The sequence below is a fragment of the Macaca fascicularis genome, chromosome 2 (genome assembly GCF_037993035.2).
Source record: "Macaca fascicularis isolate 582-1 chromosome 2, T2T-MFA8v1.1".
Lineage (NCBI taxonomy): Eukaryota > Metazoa > Chordata > Mammalia > Primates > Cercopithecidae > Macaca > Macaca fascicularis.
The window spans coordinates 64,168,933-64,188,725 of record NC_088376.1 but is presented as its reverse complement, the minus strand read 5'-3'; the positions used below and the strand labels follow the sequence as shown (position 1 = coordinate 64,188,725).

Genomic DNA, 19,793 nt, shown 5'->3' with positions numbered 1-19,793 from the left:
AAAAGGTAAATTTAAATAGCCACACGTAGCTAATGGCTACATATTGGACAGGGCCGATATAAAAGAATGTATGAAAAATATTTTAACCTTCTTAGAGCGTGTATTTACTAGAACAAGCTTTATAACCAGAAACTAATTCGATTTTCTACAGAAATAAGACTTTTATTTTTTCCCATTTATGACAATAGAAGCTCCTTCCCACCCACCCTCAAGCGTTCCCCATAGTGAGTTTCCAGGGCTCATTGAAGATTTTCACATGCAAGGGGGAAGGAAGAAGTGTGGCACTCACATGTGTCCAGGGCTGCGGTCGGTGGATTCTGTCATATATTCCATCGTTCTCTACGCCTTAAGTTTAAAAAAATAAAATAAAATGAGAATGTTGGGATTTAAATCACTTTGTCTGGTCTCCTCTTTTTACGTCTTCCTCTTGTCTCTCCGAATAATTAACATATTCACGGAACTTCGAAAAAGCAGGAAAGAAGGAAAGCCAACTCCACTGGGTAAGTTCGGAAAAAAGAACTTCAAGATGAAGACCAGGCCGGGCGCGGTGGCTCAAGCCTGTAATCCCAGCACTTTGGGAGGCAGAGGCGGGCGGATCACGAGGTCAGGAGATCGAGACCATCCTGGCTAAGACGGTGAAACCCCGTCTCTACTAAAAATACAAAAAGAAATTAGCCGGGCGTGGTGGCGGGCGCCTGTAGTCCCAGCTACTCCGGAGGCTGAGGCAGGAGAATGGCGTGAACCCGGGAGGCGGAGCTTGCAGTGAGCCGAGATCGTGCCACTGCACTCCAGCCTGGGCGACAGAGCGAGACTCCGTCTCAAAAAAAAAAAAAAAAAAAAAAAAAAAGATGAAGACCACGGGATTTACTGAGTTTCCCAGCTGCAAGACCCTCGGTCCACCCAGCTCTGCCGCTGACCTCCATCTCACCTGGCCTCCAAACCCTGGAAGACCTAGGGCGAGGTCAGACCGCTCGGGACTGCGGAAGCCCGGGCCCTCCCGCTCTCCACCAGCCCACGGACCGCACCGGCCCGCCGCGCCTCAGACCTACGCCGCAGGAGTACCCGGATGAAGTCCCCGCGCCCGCGGGTCACCCACGCCGACCCCCAACCCCGGGGAGCGACCGCATACGGGTTCTGGGCACGCGGCGCTCACGCGGACTGAGCACGACCCGAGCCCAGGGAGCCCGCCCCGCCCGCTACTCAGGGGCCCGTGCCGACAGCACGGGTCTCGGACCCTGGAACCTACTTCGCCTCTCCGGACCAGCACCGGATTTGCTGAAAACCCGCAACAAAACAGAACCCGGCAGTCCTGTCAGCTGCCAACCCGTGTGTCTCCGCCACAGAGAGGATCTCGCGAGAGAAATGCTCGAAATCCCGCGGCCTGAGTGACGTGTGGAAAGGGGCGGGTGGGGCGGGGAAAGGGGCGGCACCCACGGGCGGAAGGGTGAGGGGAGCTGCCGGGAGGCTGGGAAAGCGCGCGGAGAGCAGTCCGGGGGGCTCCTTCGCCTTCAGCGACTGCTTTTAAGTTATCGTCTCGATTTTCCCAGGCCGGAGTTCACTCCAAACCAACCTCGCCCGTATATTAGTCTCTTTTCAGCTATCCCGACTGTGAGCTTGCTTCTCGATTAAACGATTATGTTATATAAAAGTTATCTGTAAACAGTACCTCAGGCAGAGAAACTCCATCCAGGCCGGCGCTTTTGTCTGGTTCACCATCCTATACAGGCCTGATGTCTGCCACACCCTAACTGCTGAAATGATTATTTGTTGAAAGAATGAAATGTAAAGCATAATTATCTGTGAAGAAGTCTATGCGATTTTTAGATAAATTATTAATTATATGATTCCGGATAGTACACTTAATATCTTCGTATGACTGATTTATCCCTCAAACTTGGAGCAGCACAGACCATGTCTAATCGGTCTCATGACAGCCTTTCAAATATTTGAAGAGTACAACCATTTTTTTTTCTAAATCCCCTCATCCCAAATGTCAAGGAATAAGCAAGGGCGTTTTGTAGAGGGTGATCAGAGGAAGCCTCTCATCATTTCTTGCCCAGAATACTTAAGTAGCCTCTCATCTGCTCTCCCTACTTGTAGACTCCAATCCATCCTTCTGAAATGCAATTCTGATTCTGTCACACTCCCCTGCTTTTAATCCTTCAGTGGCCTCTGCATACCTTCAGCATTATTTCCAGTTTCTTTGCGTGGAAAGAAGACCTTTCAGGATCTGATCTCCACATATCCTGTCTTCCTCCCAACCACACGTACTCCCAAACCATGCAAACCAACTGGCAGGTCTCACAGGAAATAGTCTTCCTTTGCTTCTATCCAGGACTCGGTAAAGATTAAGCCTGAATTAGTTTCCTAGTGCTGCTGAAAAATGGGCAAATGGTCTGAGGTGCCTTACATCCAGGCATTTTTCACACTTCCCTCCCTAGTCTCTGTTCCCAATGCGATTCCTCCCAAATCCTCCTTCTCTCCCTCCCGCCTGTCCCCTCAGTCCCAACCCCAAGCGTCGCTGAGTCTTTTCAATCTTCCTTTTCTACAGACCCGTGTGACCTTTCCCCTCTTCCCCAGGCTGCTCCTCGCCAGGCCGAGTCAGGTCTCAATTCGTCCTCAGCCTCCAGTCCTCCACCCTATAATCCTTCTGTCACCTCCCCTCCTCACATCCGGTCCGGCTTACAGTTTAGGCTTACAGTTTAGTTCCGTGACTAGCTCTCCCGCACCTGCCCAACAATTTCCTCTTAGAGAGGTGGCTGGAGCCCAAGGCATAGTCAGGGTACATGTGCCTTTTTCTCTATCAGCCCTGTCTCAGATCAGTCAGCGTTTAGGCTCTTTCTCATCAGACCCCACTAAATATATACAGGAATTCCAATATCTAACTCTGTCTTACAATTTAACCTGGAGTGACTTAAATGTCATCCTGACTTCTACCCTCTCCCCAGATGAACGACAAAGAGTTTTTTCTCTAGCCCAATCTCACGCTGACAACCGCCAGCTCCACGAGCCACACCTCCAGGAAGGCATTAGAGCAGTTCCCTGAGACGATCCCCCATGGAACTATCAGGCAGATTCCCCAGGTATAGCTAGGCGAGATTACATGATTTCCTGCCTAGTTGAAGGGCTTAAAAAGGCAGTTTACAAAGCTGTTAATTATGACAAGCTTAAAGAAACTACCCAAGGTAAAGATGAAAACCCAGCCCAGTTCATGGCCGCTTAGCAGCAACCCTTACACGCTTTACCACCCCAGACTCAGAGGGGCCAGAAGGCCGCCTTATTCTTAATATGCATTTTATCACCCAATCTGCTCCTGACGTTAGGAAAAAACTCCAAAAGTTAGATTCCGGCCCTCAAACCCCACAACAGGACTTAATTAACCTTGCCTTCAAGGTGTACAATAACAGAGAAGCAGCAGCCAAATGACAATGCATCTCTGAGTTACAGCTACTTGCTTCTGCCGTAAGACAACCCACAACCACGTCTCCAGCATACAAAAACTTCAGAACCTCCAAGCCACAGCTCCCAGGGGCTCCTTCAAAACCTCATCATGGACCTTGCTTCAAATGCCAAAAGCCTGGCCACTGGGCCTTGGAATGCCCGCAGCCCAGGATTCCTCCTAAGTTGTGCCCTGTCTGTATGGGCCCCCACTGGAGGTCAGACTGTCCGACTCACATCGCCGCTGCTCCTAAAGTCCCTGGAGCCCAAATTCAGCATTCCTTGGCTGACTCGTTCCCAGATCTCCTCAGCTTGGCGGCTGAAGACTGACGCTGCCCACTCGCCTCAGAAGCCCCCTGGACCATCATGGACGCCGAGCTTCAGGTCATTCTTACAGTGGAGGGTAAATCCATCCCCTGTTTAATTGATATGGGGGCTACCCACTCCACATTACCTTCTTTTCAAGGGCCTGTTTCCCTCACCCCCATAACTGTTGTGGGTATTGACAGCCAAGCTTCAAAACCTCTTAAAACTCCCCAACTCTGGTGCCAACTTGGACAACATTCTTTTATGCACTCTTTTTTAGTTTTCCCCACCTGCCCAGCTCCCTTATTAGGCAGAGACATTTTAACCAAATTATGTGCTTCCCTGACTATTCCCGGACTATAGCCACATCTCATTGCCGCCCTTCTTCCCAACCCAAAACCTCCTTTGTATCTTCCTCTTGTATAGCCCCACCTTAACCCACAAGTATGGGACATCTCTACTCCCTCCCTGGCAACTAATCACATGCCCATTACCATCCCATTGAAACCTAATCACCCTTACCCCGCTCAACACCAGTATCCCATCCCACAGCACGCTTTAAAAGGATTAAAGCTTGTTATCACTCGCCTGTTATAGCATGGGCTTCTAAGACCTATAAACTCTCCTTACAATTCCCCCATTTTACCTGTCCAAAAACCGGACAAGTCTTACAGGTTCAGGATCTCCGCCTTATCAAATTGTTTTGCCTATCCACCCTGTAGTGCCAAACCCATATACTCTCCTGTCCTCAATACCTTCCTCCACAACTCACTATTCCGTTCTTGATCTTAAAGATGCTTTTTTCACTATTCCCCTGCGCCCCTCATCCCAGCCTCCCTTTGCTTTTACCTGGACTGACCCTGACACCCATCATCCCAGCAACTTACCTGGGCTGTGCTGCCGCAAGGCTTCAGGGACAGCCCTCTTTACTTCAGCCAAGCTCTTTTTCATGATTTACTTTCTTTCCACCCCTCCACTTCTCACCTTATTCAATATATGGATGACCTTCTACTTTGTAGCCCCTCCTTTGAATCTTCCCAACGAGACACCCTCCTGCTCCTTCAACATTTATTCTCCAAAGGATATCAGGTATCCCCTTCCAAAGCTCAAATTTCTTCTCCATTGTTACCTACCTCAGCATAATTCTTTATAAAAAACACGTGGTCACCCTGCCGATCATGTCCAACTGATATCTCAAACCCCAACACCTTCTACAAAACAACAACTCCTTTCCTTCCTAGGCATGGTTGGATACTTTTGCCTTTGGATACCTGGTTTTGCCATCCTAACAAAACCATTATATAAACTCACAAAGGGAAACCTAGCTGACCCCATAGATCCTAAATCTTTTCCCCATTTCTCTTTCCATTCCTTGAAGACAGATTTAGAGACTCCTCCCACACTAGTTCTCCCTGACTCATCCCAAACCTTTTCATTACACATAGCCGAAGTGCAGGGCTGTGCAGTTGGAATTCTTACACAAGGACTGGGACTGTGTCCTGTAGCCTTTTTGTCCAAACAACTTGACCTTACTGTTTTAGCCTAGCCCTCATGTCTGTGTGTGGTGGCTGCCACGGCTTTAATACTTTTAGAGGCCCTCAAAATCACAAACTACGCTCAACTCACTCTGTACCGTTCTCATAACTTCCAAAATCTATTTTCTTCCTCACATCTGATGCATATAGTTTCTGCCCACCCCTCCACTACCTCTCAGCAAACCGAACTCATTGCCTTAACTCGAGCCCTTGCTTTTGCAAAAGGACTACGTGTCAATATTTATACTGACTCTAAATATGCCTTCCATATCCTGCACCACCATGCTATTATATGGGCAGAAAGAAATGTCCTTACTATGCAAGGGTCCTCCATCATTAATGCCTGTTTAATGAAAACTCTTCTCAAAGCTTCTTTACTTCCAAAGGAAGCTGGAGTCATTCACTGCAAGCAGCCATCAAAAGGCATCGGATCCCATCACTCAGGACAATGCTTATGCTGATAAGGTAGCAAAAAAAAAAAAAAGCAGCTAGTGTTCCAACTTCGGTCCCTTACAGCTGGTTTTTCTCTTTCACATTGGTCACTCCCACCTACTCCCCCGCTGAAACGTCCAGCTATCAATCTCTTCCCACACAAGGCAAATGGTTCTTAGACCAAGGAAAATACCTCCTTCCAGCCTCACAGGCCCATTCTATTCTGTCATCATTTCATAACCTCCTTCATGTAGGTTACAAGCCACTGGCCCATCTCTTAACACCTCTCATTTCCTTTCCATTGTGGAAATCTATCCTCAAGGAAATCACTTCTGTGTTCTATCTGCTATTCTACTACCCCTCAGGGATTGTTCAGGCCCCCTCCCTTTCCTACACATCAAGCTCGGGGATTTGCCCCTGTCCAGGACTGGCAAATTGACTTTACTCACATGCCCTGAGTCAAAAAACTAAAATACCTCTTGGTCTGGGTAGACACTTTCACTGGATGGGTAGAAGCCTTTCCCACAGGGTCTGAGAAGGCCACTGCAGTCATTTCTTCCCTTCTGTCAGACATAATTCCTCAGTTTGGCCTTTCCACCTCTATATACTCCAATAACCGACCAACCTTTATTAGTCAAATCACCCGAGCAGTTTTTCAGGCTCTTGGTATTCAGTGAAACCTTTATATCCCTTACCATCCTCAATCTTCAGGAAAGGTAGAACGGACTAATGGCCTTTTAAAAACACACCTCACCAAGCTCAGCCACCAACTTAAAAAGGACTCGACAATATTTTTACCACTTGCCCTTCTCAGAATTCGGGTCTGTCCTCAGAATGCTACAGGGTACAGCCCATTTGAGCTCCTGTATAGATGCTTCTTTTTATTAGGCCCCAGTCTCATTCCAGACACCAGACCAACTTGGACTGCACCCCAAAAAACTTGTCATCCCTACTATCTTCTGTCTAGTCATACTCTTATTCACCGTTTCTCAACTACTCATAAATGCCCTGCTCTTGTTTACACTGCCGGTTTACACTGTTTCTCCAAGCCATCACAGCTGATATCTCCTGGTGCTATTCCCAAACTGCCACTCTTAACTCCCTCTTAAAGTAAATAAATAATCTTTGCTGGCAGGGCTATGCAGAACCCCCTTGAGCACTCTCTAATTGGATGTCCTGGATCCTCCCAATTCTTAGTCATTTAATACCTGTTTTTCTCCTTCTCTTAATTTGGACCTTGTGTCTTCCATTTAGTTTCCCAATTCATACAAAACTGCATCCAGGTCATCAACAATCATTCTATATGACAAATGCTCCTTTTAACAACCCCACAATATCGCCCCTTTCCACGAAATCTTCCTTCAGCTTAATCTCTCAAACTCTAGGTTCCCACGTTGCCCCTATTCCCGCTTGAAGCAGCCCTGAGAAACATCGCCCATTATCTTTCCATACCACCCCCCAAAATTTTTGCCACCCCAACACTTCGACACTATTTTGTTTTATTTTTCTTATTAATATAAGAAGACAGGAATGTCAGGCCTATGAGCCCAAGCTAAGCCATCATATCCCCTGTGACCTGCACATATACATCCAGATGACCTGAAGTAACTGAAGAATCACAAAACAAATGAAAATGGCCTGTTCCTGCCTTAACTGATGACATTACCTTGTGAAATTCCTTTCCTGGCTCATCCTGGCTCAAAGGCTCCCCAACTGAGCACCTTGTGACCCCCGCCCCTGCCCGCCAGAGAATAACCCCCTTTGACTGTAATTTTCCTTTACCTACCCAAATCCTATAAAATGGCCCCACCCCATCTTCCTTTGCTGACTCTCTTTTTGAACTCAGCCCGCCTGTACCCAGGTGCAGCCTTGTTGCTCACACAAAGCCTGTTTGGTGGTCCCTTCACACGGACGTGAGTGAAAGAAAATCCATTCCATGGCCCTTTCCAACTTCTGCATGCTGCCCACATTCCTTGGCTTGTGGTCCCACATCATTTTGCAGTCAGGTCTCCTTTTCTCACCCCCTTGCCTCCCTCTTGCAAGGACACTTGTGATTTCATTGGGCCCAACCAGATAATCCAGAATAATCTCCCCATCTTAAGAAATTTAATCACATCTATAAAGTTTATTTGCCATGTTAGGTAATGTATTCACAGATTTCAGGGAATAGGATATCTTTGCAGAGCCATTATCCTGTCCAGCATATATCCTCTCTTCTGATTCCCTCTGTCCCTAAGGGCCAGAGGAGTTACATACTCCTTCTCTATATATGGTTCTGTGATAAAACCTTTATAGAAGGTATATGCCTCTATAATAGTGCTTTGAATTGGATCATAAATTTTCTACTCTGCATGCCCTGCAGTTTCAAAACCCTGTAGAGCAATTCGGGTCTTGTTCTTGGTATTCCTTGCACCTAGCACAGTAGCTGACACAAAACAGACCCTCAATATATGTTGGCAAATTAATTATCCATTTAATACCCCTGACAACTCTGAAGAGACAGTGTTTTTCTCCCCATTGTTTCTGTTCACATTGCCTATGCTCTCAACCAAACACCACTAGGAACACAGCTGTAGTTAAGCAGCTTGTGTCTATTTATTATCTTTTGAAGTGATCTCAGACACACACCATGGAGACCATTTGGATATCTCAGTAAGAGGGTGTTTAGAACAAACCTATCATAGGATTGGGGCCTTAGGGGGGTGTTTTTGGGGAGGCCCTAAGAAAATAGGGGTTTTTCTATGAATTGGATGCTATCAGAAAGCAGGAGCAATTCTGTGATTGGATGTCTCAGTAAATCTTATTTACACAAAGGGAAGCAGTAGAATAAAGCTGCAATTAGCAAAGAAGTAGCAGTCACTCATTTCAGAAAGCAGGAGCAATTCTGTGATTGGATGTCTCAGTAAATCTTATTTACACAAAGGGAAGCAGTAGAATAAAGCTGCAATTAGCAAAGAAGTAGCAGTCACTCATTTTGGTGAAGAAAGAAAATGTTTGGTATTTTGTGGGTGGTAGTGAACTTGTTTTGGTCTGTGCTTAAACAAAATTATGAAGTGACCTTACTTTGCCTCATTTTATCATGGTTTCAGAGTAATCTTGTCTGAGTTTAGTATTCTGTGAAATTATTTATATCTAATAGGAAAATATCATGGCATAGCTGTGAGTACCAGACCAGCTTCTAAATGTCAAAGGCTGTTCATTTTTTAACACATTCCTTCAACAATTATTTGATTTGGCAATGCCAGGCTTGTTAAGCACTTGATATGATAATAAACAGCACAGACATGGTCCCTGCCCTCATGGACCTTACATATTACAGATGAGGCTGGATTAGATTAGCCAATTTGTTGAAAGTCCTATAGCAAATAATTGATAGAACTGGGACGTGAAATACAATTTGTTTCTGAACCCAGACCCTCACCATAGCAGCCTACCTCCCCTTCTGAGGCTGAGGCCATCTATTCCTATCCACAGCCTTTTGATAAATGAAATACTCCTGCAGTAGAGGGCAGCTATATTTTTCTCTTCATCTCCCAGCCCTCTCTGCTAAGATTTCCAGATGTCAGAATTAAGTTCTTAATTTCAGCTACCTCTGTCATGAGCCTGAATGAGCTTGCTAAGAATGGACCGAGTGGGATAATATTGGCAAACAATACCAGAGAGAAACTCACTTTGCACTTTTTATTTAATCCCCAAATCTCACCTGAAAATAATAGGCGAGATTATTTTCAACTCCCATAGTCCTTACACTGAGGATATCTATCTGTATTCAAATCTAAGCCTTAGTATATGTTTACAAACTTCATTTCTATGTGTTTGACCATGGTATTAAAATGGAATTCCTGGCTGAACATGATGGCTCATCCCTGTAATCCCAACACTTTGGATGGCCAAGGTGGTATGATCACCTGAGGCCCAGCTAGCCTGGACAACATAGTGAGACCTCCACCTCTAAAAAATAAGAAATAAATACAAAACAATCAAATTAGCCGGGCATGGTGGTATGCACCTGTAGTCCTAGCTACTCAGGACACTGAGGCAGAAGGATCACTTGAGCCTAGGAGGTCAAGGCTACAGTGAGCCAAGATTGCACTACTGCACTCCAGCCTGAGTGACAAAGAGACACCTAGTCTCAAAAAAAAAAAAAAAAAAAATTCTGCTAATCAATGAAATAATGAAATTCTACACAGAACTTTCAAATGCATAGTGTGATATTTTTCACGCTGTCAAATGTAATAGCACATTTGGGGGTGTCAAAATAATATTGGAGATTAGTGCAAGGGAGATGTATTAGGGTATCATCTTAGAATCAACACCTGTGGAAAGGAAGAGAGGAAGCACCATTGGGCAGAGGGGAGCTATGCTGCCATGCAGTCTAGTGGAAGCCTCAGCTAGCCCTGTGGGAAGTTCTGAAGTTGAAATGACCATTCTGAGTTTTCCCGGGGGGGACTTTGCTCATCGATGAGTCATTGGATGTGACTGTCCCAGGAAAAGGACACAGCCAAGGCAGTCCCAGAAGTAGATGAAACTGAGGGCTTTCTGCCAGCAGCACTCCCTGCTATTGTGGGATAAGTACTTCATTCCTTGAGGGGGATCTGGGCAGTATCTCACAGCCACAGCACACGCCATGTAGAAAGCAGTGTGCCTAGGAGAGTCGGTAGAAGACACGGACTCTAAAGTCCTTGTTTCAAGTCTGAGATTTGTGACTGATAGGCTCTGTGACCCTAAGGATTTGCTTTACCACTCTGGGCCTTTCTAAAGGCTCCTTTCCTCCTTTCTGAAATTATGTAATAATCCCTACCTCAGAAAATTGTTATGAGAATTAACTGAGATAAGGTACATAGAAGTGTTTAGTAAACTGCAAAATACTATAATGAATGTAGGCCCTGTTATTCTCTGGTGAAGATCCTTAGTAGGAATTGAGTGAGGCAATAAGAAATGGTTTGTATCTGACACAGCCAATGTATCAAATTTGAAACATTACACCTGCGATTCTGCTTCATCCTTAATTTACAATATAAAGAAATCATTTAGTAAATGAAATAAAAATTTAGTGTTCACTTTGTAAAATTTGTTAGGGGTGGTGAATACCTGAGTTACTGGTGGCAAATAGATACGAGTCTGCAGCAACTTCAATTCTTGCCTCCTCGGCAGAAAGAATTCGACTGAGGGGCATAAGGCAGAAAAAGAGACTGAAGCAAGTTTCAGAGCAGGAGTAGAAGTTTATTTGAAAGCTTTAGAGCAGGAAAGAAAGGAAGGTACACTTGGAAGAGACCCAAGCAAGTATTGTGGAGGTCCAATGTGGTGTTTGGCCTTTTGACTTGGGGTTTTATATGTTGGCATATTTTGGGTGTCTTGCGTTCCTTTTTTCATGATTCTTCCCTTAGAGTGGGCAGCCCACATGCATGGTGCTGTCCTTGCACTTGAGAGATGAGCAGGCGCAGTGTGTTTAAGAAGTTGTATGCATGGCCACCTGATGCTTTTTTCCCTTTTCTGGCGGAATGCCCCCGGAAGGTTATATAACCAGTTAAAGTCTGCCATTTTACCTTTCAATGCACTTACTCAAGCCCACTCACCCAATTCGTGAGATTCTATTGGAAGTTGCTGATTACCAATTTCAAATGTTTTTATCCATCAGGAAATTGCCTCTCCCTGGTGCCTGCAACCAATTATTATTTTTAGAGAGGTGATGTGACAACTGCCAGACAGCCTGATGGTTGCCTGACATTCCTGGTGGGTAAGGGAAGCCATCTCCTGTCCAGCTCATGCCTAATTACCACTGTAACAGATTCATTCAGCTATACATTACAATCTGTGCCTATTTCTGCCTGTGTATTTCCTTCAACAAAAAGTTTAAAAAGTACAAATAATATCTTAACATAGAATCCCGTAAATACAATAGAAAAGATGAAATAAAATTACAATAATACTTGTGCAATTTCTCCATTATTACAAATTCCAAAATATGAAACTGAATTTATAATATTTTATTATAATTTTTAAAAGATGTAATCACTGAACAACCTCTAACCTTTACATGTTAGTGATGGGGGAGAATAATACTGTATATAGGTTGACTATCTCTAATCCATAATCCAAAAATCCAAAATCCAATATGCTTCAAAATCTGAAATTTTTTGAGCACCAGCATGAACTCGAAGGAAATGGCCATTGAAGCATTTCAGACTGGGGGTTTTCAGATTTAGGATTCTCAATGAGTAAGTTTTAAACCAAAAAATATCTGAGACAAGTCTCAATTTAGAAAGTTTATTTTGCCAAGGTTAAGGATGCACCTATGACCCAGCCTCAGGAGGTCCTGATGACATGTCCCCAAGGTGGCTGGGGAACAGTTTGCTTTTATACATTTTAGAAAAACATAATACATCAATTAACAAATGTAAGATTTGCATTGGTTCAATTTGGTAAGGCGGGACAACTTGAAGAGAGGTCGTGGGGAGCAGGGTGGTGGCAGTGGCTGGGTGTTCCAGGTCATAGGTAGATTTAAACATATTCTGATTAGCAATTGGTTGAAAAAGTTTTTGTCAATAGAATGGAATATCTGGATTACAATAAGCGGTTGTGGAGACCTAGGTTTTACCAGGGAGATGATGCGTCCCAGTAGCGGGCTTTAGAGAGAATAGATTGTACATGTTTCTTATGAAAGTTAAGGTCTGTGTTGATGTTCATGCTGGAGGGTTGTAATGAGGCACTTGCTGGTGCAAGTCTCATAGTCCAAAGGTTGAGTCTGATGTCCAAGGGCAGGAGGAGAGGAAGTAAAGCATCTAACACCGAACAGCGGGAGAGAGAGAGCACAAGCAGACTCAGCAAGCGAGCTACTCATCCCGCTTCTTCTGTCTTTGTTCCAGCCACTGGCAGCAGATTACATGGTTCCCACCCACTCTGAAGGTGGGTCTTCCCCTCTCCCAGGCCACTGACTCAATTGTCAGTCTCCTCTGGCAACACCCTCACAGACACACCCAAAAGCAATACTTCACCAGCCATCTAGGCATCCTTTGATTCAATCAAGTTCATACCTAATATTAACCATCATAGATGTCAATTCTCCTAAATTTGATGTCATTTTAATGCAATTCCTATCAAAATTCTAGCAATTTTTTTTAATGTAGAGAAGATTATTCTAAAATTTACATGGGAAAGTAAAGGAACTACAACAGCTAAAACATTTTTTTAAAAAAGAAGAAAGTAAGGGCCAGGTGCAATAGCTCATGCCTATAATCCCAGCACTTTGGGAGGCTGAGGTGGGTAGATCACAAGATCAGGAGATCCAGACCATCCTGGCTAACACAGTGAAATCCCGTCTCTACTAAAAATACAAAAAATTAGCCGGGCGTGGTGGCGGGCACCTGTAGTCCCAGCTACTTGGGAGACCGAGGCAGGAGAATGGTGTGAACCCAGGAAACGGAGCTTGCAGTGAACTGAGATCCAGCCCCTGCACTCTAGCCTGGGGGACAGAGCAAGACTCCGTCTCGAAAAAAAAAAAGTGAGAAAAATTAGTCAACTTAGTTTTAAAGACTTACTACGGGACTATAGTAATCAAGATTGTGCGGAATTGGTGAAAGGATAGACACACATCAGTGGAAGAGAACAGGGAACCCAGAAAGAGACCCTCCAAAAACATGTCCAACTGATTTTGACAAAAGTGCCAAGCAAGTCAGTAAAGAGAGCCTTTTCAGCTATAGCCAGTGGACATACATAGGCAAAATAATAAACTTCAACCTAAGTCTCACATCTTACATAAAAATTAACTCAAAATGGACCATGAATTTAAAGCAAAATGTAAAACTAGAAAAAAAAATAGAACAGTTTTACCATCTAGGACTAGGCAAAGAGTTCTTAGACCATGAATTTAAAGCAAAATGTAAAACTAGAAAAAAAAATAGAACAGTTTTACCATCTAGGACTAGGCAAAGAGTTCTTAGCCTTGACTTCAGAAACAAGATCCACAAAAGAAAAACTGACAAGTTGGAGTTCATCAAAATTAAAAACTTTTGCTCTGTTAAAGGCCCTGTTACAAAGATAAAAAGACAAGCCAAAGAGTAGCAGAAATATGTGCAAACTGTATTCAACAAAGAACTAGTATTTATTAATAGAGTATATATAAAGAACTCTCAAAATTTAACAGTAGAAAATCAAGCAGCCCAATTAGAAAATTAGCAAAAGATATGATGACATTCCATTGAAGAATGTATACAGAAGTCAAGCATAATTGAAGATGTTCAACAATATTAGTCATGAGAGGTATATAAATTAAAAACACAATAAAATATCACTGCCTGTTTATTGGAATGGCTAAAATAAAAAATACTGATATCACCAAATGGCAAGAACGCAGAGAACTGGATCACTCATTCATTGCTGGCAAAGATGTAAAATGGTAGAGTCACTCTAGAAAAAAGTTTAACAGTTTCTTATAAAATTAAACATGCAACTACCTTATGACCTAGCAATTGCTCCCCTAGGTATTTATCCCAGGGAAATAAAAACTTGCACATAAAAAACTGTACATGAAGAGGGTAGCAGCTTTATTCATTATAGTCAAAAGCTGGAAACAACTTGGAAACAACTCAGATATCTTTCAGTGGATGAATGGTTAAACAAACTGCAGTACATCCCTACCATGAATTCTTTTGTTTGTTTGTTTGTTTAGTCAAGTCCTCACTTTGTCACCCATACTGGAGTGCAGGGATGCAATCTCAGCTCACTACAACCTCACCTCCTTGACTCAAGTGACTCTCCCTCCTAGGCCTCCCAAGTAGCTGAAACTGCAGGCATGCATCACCATGCCCAGCTAATTTTTGTATTTTTTTGTAGATATGGGTTTTGCCATGTTGTCCAGGCTGGTCTCAAGCTCTTGAACTCAAGAGATCCACCCTCCTCGGCCTCCCAAAGTGTTGGGATTACAGGGGTGAGCCACCCTGCCTGGCCTATATAAAGTTATTGAATAGACAAATTCATAGAAAAGGGGGATGGATTAGTGGTTGCCAGAAATTAAGAAGGGACAGGGGGTGTGAGAGCTATATCTATCAATGGGTAATATGAGGAATCTTTATGGTGATGGAAATGTTCTGTATTTTAGCTCTGTCCACGTCAATATCTCAGTACTTACGTTGTACTATAGTTTGTAAGATGTTATTATCAGAGGAAAAGGATCGCTCCATATTATTTTCTACAATTGCATTTGAATCTAAAATTATCTCAAAATTTTTAAAAGTTTAATTTTTTTAATGAGTTGAAAATTCCTGATTAAGGAAAACAATTCGCTGGTTTTATCTTTTGTACTCAGTATTTTACAAGGCCTCAGCAATTTTGTCTCCAGTGTGGGTTGGCTGATTAACCCTATCCACATCCCCTTTCTCCCACTGTGGGAAGCCATGAGACACAATTTTGGTCAGAGGAAAATTTCAAGAGAAAGTCTTGCAATTCCTGAGCAACCTTCCAGGAAAGCTTTAACTCTCTTAATAAAAAGGCTCAGATTCATGGGTATGCCATCTGCCCACACTCTCTGCTCCTTTGCCCTTCTGTCTCTTTTCAGTATGGGGTACAAACGTGATACCCAGATGTATATCAGCCATCAAATGAGCATAAGGCAACAAAAGTATAAGCGCAAATGCCATCATTCTAACAATGGTGAGACAGAGACCCAGAAAGTGCCTAGCTAGAAAGAGCAAGAAAGAGCCTTGATAGTGTCACTATGCAGAAGCACCAACTCTGGATTGTTTACCTTTAGGTTTTCTCTAGTTAAGAGAAAAAAAAAAAAAAAGACTTTAAGCCACTGATGACCAGGTTTTCTATTATGTTGGCAAACACATTTCTAACAGATGTTGTCTGTTTCAGAAACCAAATTGCTGATACTGCCTTTTCCTTTCTCCTTTCTCACCAGTATTTTGTTTCTTATTCTCCTCAGCTTGGCCCGAATTTGTATTATAATCAGACTCTTGCCAGTCACTCTCCTAATTGAATTGAGTTTTTGTTGTAGTTCAGACAGCTCAGAATTTTTTTTAATGGTTTTCCTAAACCATTCCAGCCCAAGGCAGTGGCTCCCCTCTTCAACCTAAGAGCGCTTACTGTCCACACCTTCCAATTGCCAATTCATCATCCACTGCCCCCTGATGCTTCTCACACAGCTGTCATAGAATAATCAATGTTTAGAGCTGCAAGGGGCTTTAGAGATCATCTTCTCCAGCCACCTCAGTGCATGTGAATTGTGACTTAACTCTTGGATTTTTTGTTACCTCTTCATAGGTTTATAGCGTATCTTCCCAACTAGAGCTCAAAAAGTGAAAAAAGAGATAAGAAATAAGTTTTGTTGAGTTACTTACTACATGCCAGACACCTTACACACATGAGTAAATTTTCACAACAATCTTAGAAGTGGGTATTAGTCCCCACTTGACAGGTGAAATAACTAAAGCTCAGAGAAGGCTGGGCACGGTGGCTCATGCCTGCAATTCCAGCATTTTGGGAGGCCTAGGTGGTCAGATGGCTTGAGCTCAGGAGTTTGAGACCAGCCGTGGCAACATGGTGAAACTCTGTCTCTACCAAAAATACAAAAAATTAGCCAGGTGTGGTGGGCACACCTGCAGTCCCAGCTACTCAGTGGGAAAGCTGAGATGGGATGATCACTTGAGCCTGGGAGGTGGAGGTTGCTGTGAGCTGAGATCATTCCACTGCACTCCAGCCAGGGTGACACAGTGAGACTCCATCTCAAAAAAGAAAAAAGCTTGGAGAAGTTGTTACTTAGTAAAGGTAAGGTACATAAAAAAAAAAGGGAAGCCCAGATTCTGACTCAGGTTTTAACATAGTTAAGCGTCTTTAACCTCCTCCCAGGCTGCTAAACTAGTTGCTTGGATTTCCTTTTTGGAGTTCTTCAACATTTAAACTTCAAGAAATTCTGCATTCTGTTCATAGGCCTTCTCTTTCATAAGAGGTTTAAAATATATTCAATTGCTAAATAAAATCATGGTTCTTTGTCTCTAACATCATTATTTTTATTATATATATATATGTTGTGTGTGTGTGTGTGTGTGTGTGTGTGTGTGTATGTGTATATATATATATATATATATATATACACTTTTTTTTTTTTTGAGAAGGAGTCTCACTCTGTTGCCCAGTCTGGAGTACAGTGGCCCGATCTCAGTTCACTACAACTGAGTAAACCTCCCGGGTTCAAGCGATTCTTCTGTTCGGCCTCCTGAGTAGCTGGGACTACAGGTGCACGCCATCACGTCCAGCTAATTTTTGTATTTTTAGTAGAGACAGGGTTTCACCATATTGGCCAGGCTGGTCTCAAACTCCTGCCCTCGTGATCTGCCTGCCTCAGCCTCCCAAAGCGCTGGGATTACAGGCATGAGCCACTGCATCTGGCCAAGATTTTTTAAATGTGGTACTGATAGAACAAAAATACTATACCGGTTTTAGTGGAAAAATGATGAGATATCTGTCATGTTAAATGTTGGTGAAAATACATATATCATTAACACAAGGTGGTTTTCCTTGTATCTGAATAACAAAAGACACAAGTGTTTTATAGACAATAACTTTGTAAGCTATTATATTTAATATAATTTGCACCACTGGGAGAAAACAATACAAAGAAATATTCAGAGAAACGGAATTTAGTTGTTCCAAACTTCAAAGAAAGTTTTTATTCTATCCAATAAGCCAATTGCATCTTTATTATTTTTCATATGGAAGAGTCCATATTTTAATCTGAGCCTAGAAGATTTTTAATTTGGAGTTGAATCCTTCCAGTTGTATTACATTTTTGCAGAACCTCCTTCATGCCAGATAGACAATTAAAATGCAAGCTAGTTTTCCTTTAATGTTGTTCTTATTGTTTAGGAATAAGAAAAATATTAAGGTAATTGGCTTTCAACTTCGTAAATTTTCCCCTAAATTCTTACTAGATTTCTTTCACATTCTTACAGGTAATATATTTTCAATGATAATTTTTTTTTTCTTAGAAATCATGTTCTCTTAAACCAATACAATCCTATAAAGATCATTCATCTCTGCTGTATCACATTTTTTTTGAAGTATATAAATGATGTCTTCATTTTTAAAGGTATAATTTTACATTTCCGCATTCTAAAAATAGTTTGGTCATAATTTTAGATGCATCCTTTTAATTAATGTATGCATATGTGTCATTTTTAGGAACACACCTTTGCCTATATAATCTGAGTTTGTTTATAACTTTCTGATTATATACTGCTTATATCTGTGGACTCAAGATACAGAAGTGAATACTAATTTTTTTAACAAAAAAAATCCAATAGGTTATGGTGATTGTTTATACATGCTTAAAATGTTAACTAACAGTAAATAAATAATCTAATAAACATATCTTGTAGGCTTCTGTGTATCATGAGGCCACATAGGTCTTTAGTCAGGTAAATTGTAATAATACCTATTAACCATAAGCCCCAGAGGACAAGGACATACCTTGTACGTCTTTCAATCTGTAGGCTCTAGTGGAATCTAATAAACATTTGAAAAATGAATGAATGAATGAACAAATGTATTTTCTTTAAGGTCAGTCAGGTGACTCACATTTCTGTAATTTTTTCCAGACTTCTGGCACAATGTTTTGTCCAAAGTAGAAACTTACTGATTGGTATTAGTATTAAAAGAAGGCAAGGAAAAAGGTTCCTTTGTGTCTGAAGGAAAGACATTGCTCTTTCTCCCCAGGAAAGCTATTGTCTTAGGTCTATGAAATATGCATTTTCCAGCCAGCTTGTTATGGTGCGTCAAGATCTAAGGCAAACTAGATGTGCCCTATGCACTAGCCACTCCACCCTTGATCCCTACCTTTTCCCTGAACCTATAACACTCTGTCAAAGAATTATTTTATTAAAATTCGTCTGTTAAAATTACCATTTTTAAAAGATAAAATGATGTAGTACTTTGATAAGTAGGAGAAAAAAATGAAGAAACCTAATTAGTATGGGCTCTGTTTATATTTTCTCCTCTCCCACTTTATACATGAAGGAATTTATAATTTATCAGGGAGGTTTCAAATTTGGTGCACCATGCATCAAATCCAATCCATGGGAAATTTTTAAGCCTAATATTTCGCTTCTTAAAACTTTAGTTAATCATTCTATCACATAATGTTCTTAGTTAAAGCAAGAGAAACTGATTCTGGCTTATTTAGCAGAAGGAATTCATGAGTACACTTTTGGTAGCCCCCACAATCCCAAGAAGGGTTGGACAACAAGACTCAGGGCATGTAACCAGGAATAGCACCCAAAATCACACAGCAGAGGCAAGTCATCCAGTCAAGGCCACGCAGACATCACTCTTGCAGGATACATGCTACAGCCTGAACCACGGGCACCATCTACTGCTGCTAGCACAACATCCCCTGCTCCACTGAGGCCCCTATATGACCACTGTAAGGCTCCCCTGTCCTTGCTTCTTTGCATCATTAGCTCAGAAGTTCAAGGCATGCAGATCTAGTCAGCAGGGCCTAGATCATATGAGCAGATGAAGGATAATGGGCAGTAAGTAGAGATGAAGAGAGAGTTAAGTCACTGATTCCTGCTGGCTTCTCCCTTTCTTGCTAATTTTCAAATAATGTCCTCCTACTCCCCCACCGTTGCTTTTTGAAGTTTAGAATCCCCAAGCAATCTTAGTAATTTGCACATTCATTGCCAAAATTAACAGTAGGAAGCGCTAGGTTAAGAAGTCTAATAGCCAGCTGTTGTGGTAAATATGTATCAGACCATTTTTAGACAGTGGTAATGTATCCAATTAATATTTATGAATGTAAAATAGAAATCCCTAAATGGTTATGATGGCACTTGTCTGGTATTTCTTTAAAATTCATCATTAGCTCCTGAATAGAGTCTGCCAAATGCCTTGTGAAACCAATTAAAATCTTAATACCTATTTGGGGTGATTTTCTTTCCCTGTTTCTTGGTACATCAGCTGCACTGTCACACTGTCAACTATGGCCTCCCTCCAGTAAACTATAATCCACCCAACAGAGTGAGCAATCAAACAGCCCAGTGAAAATTTACTTGAATTCCACAAATTTTTGGATAAGCTCATTAA

General features: G+C 42.3%; 1 protein-coding gene across 11 annotated transcripts in view; it reads right to left on the bottom strand.

Annotated features, from left to right (window-relative positions):
- NMD3 (NMD3 ribosome export adaptor) overlaps positions 1–19,793 on the bottom strand; it is a 166,485-nt gene that overhangs the window by 28,844 nt on the left and 117,848 nt on the right. For 6 of the 11 annotated variants that reach the window (XR_012430825.1, XR_012430826.1, XM_005546269.5 and 3 more), the window contains exons 1-2: positions 1,247–1,347; positions 290–345 (exon numbers count right to left, since the gene is read on the bottom strand). The exons of 1 other annotated variant lie outside the window; for it this stretch is intronic. Coding sequence is in view for 8 of the 10 variants with exons in the window: in XM_005546269.5 (XP_005546326.1) it covers positions 290–333 (44 nt within the window). In the remaining 2 variants the exon portion in view is untranslated. Of the gene's footprint in view, positions 1–289; positions 346–928; positions 1,348–19,793 lie in introns of those variants that run through there. 4 more of the 11 variants (XM_015445265.4, XM_015445266.4, XM_015445268.4 and 1 more) reach the window with 2 other exon arrangements.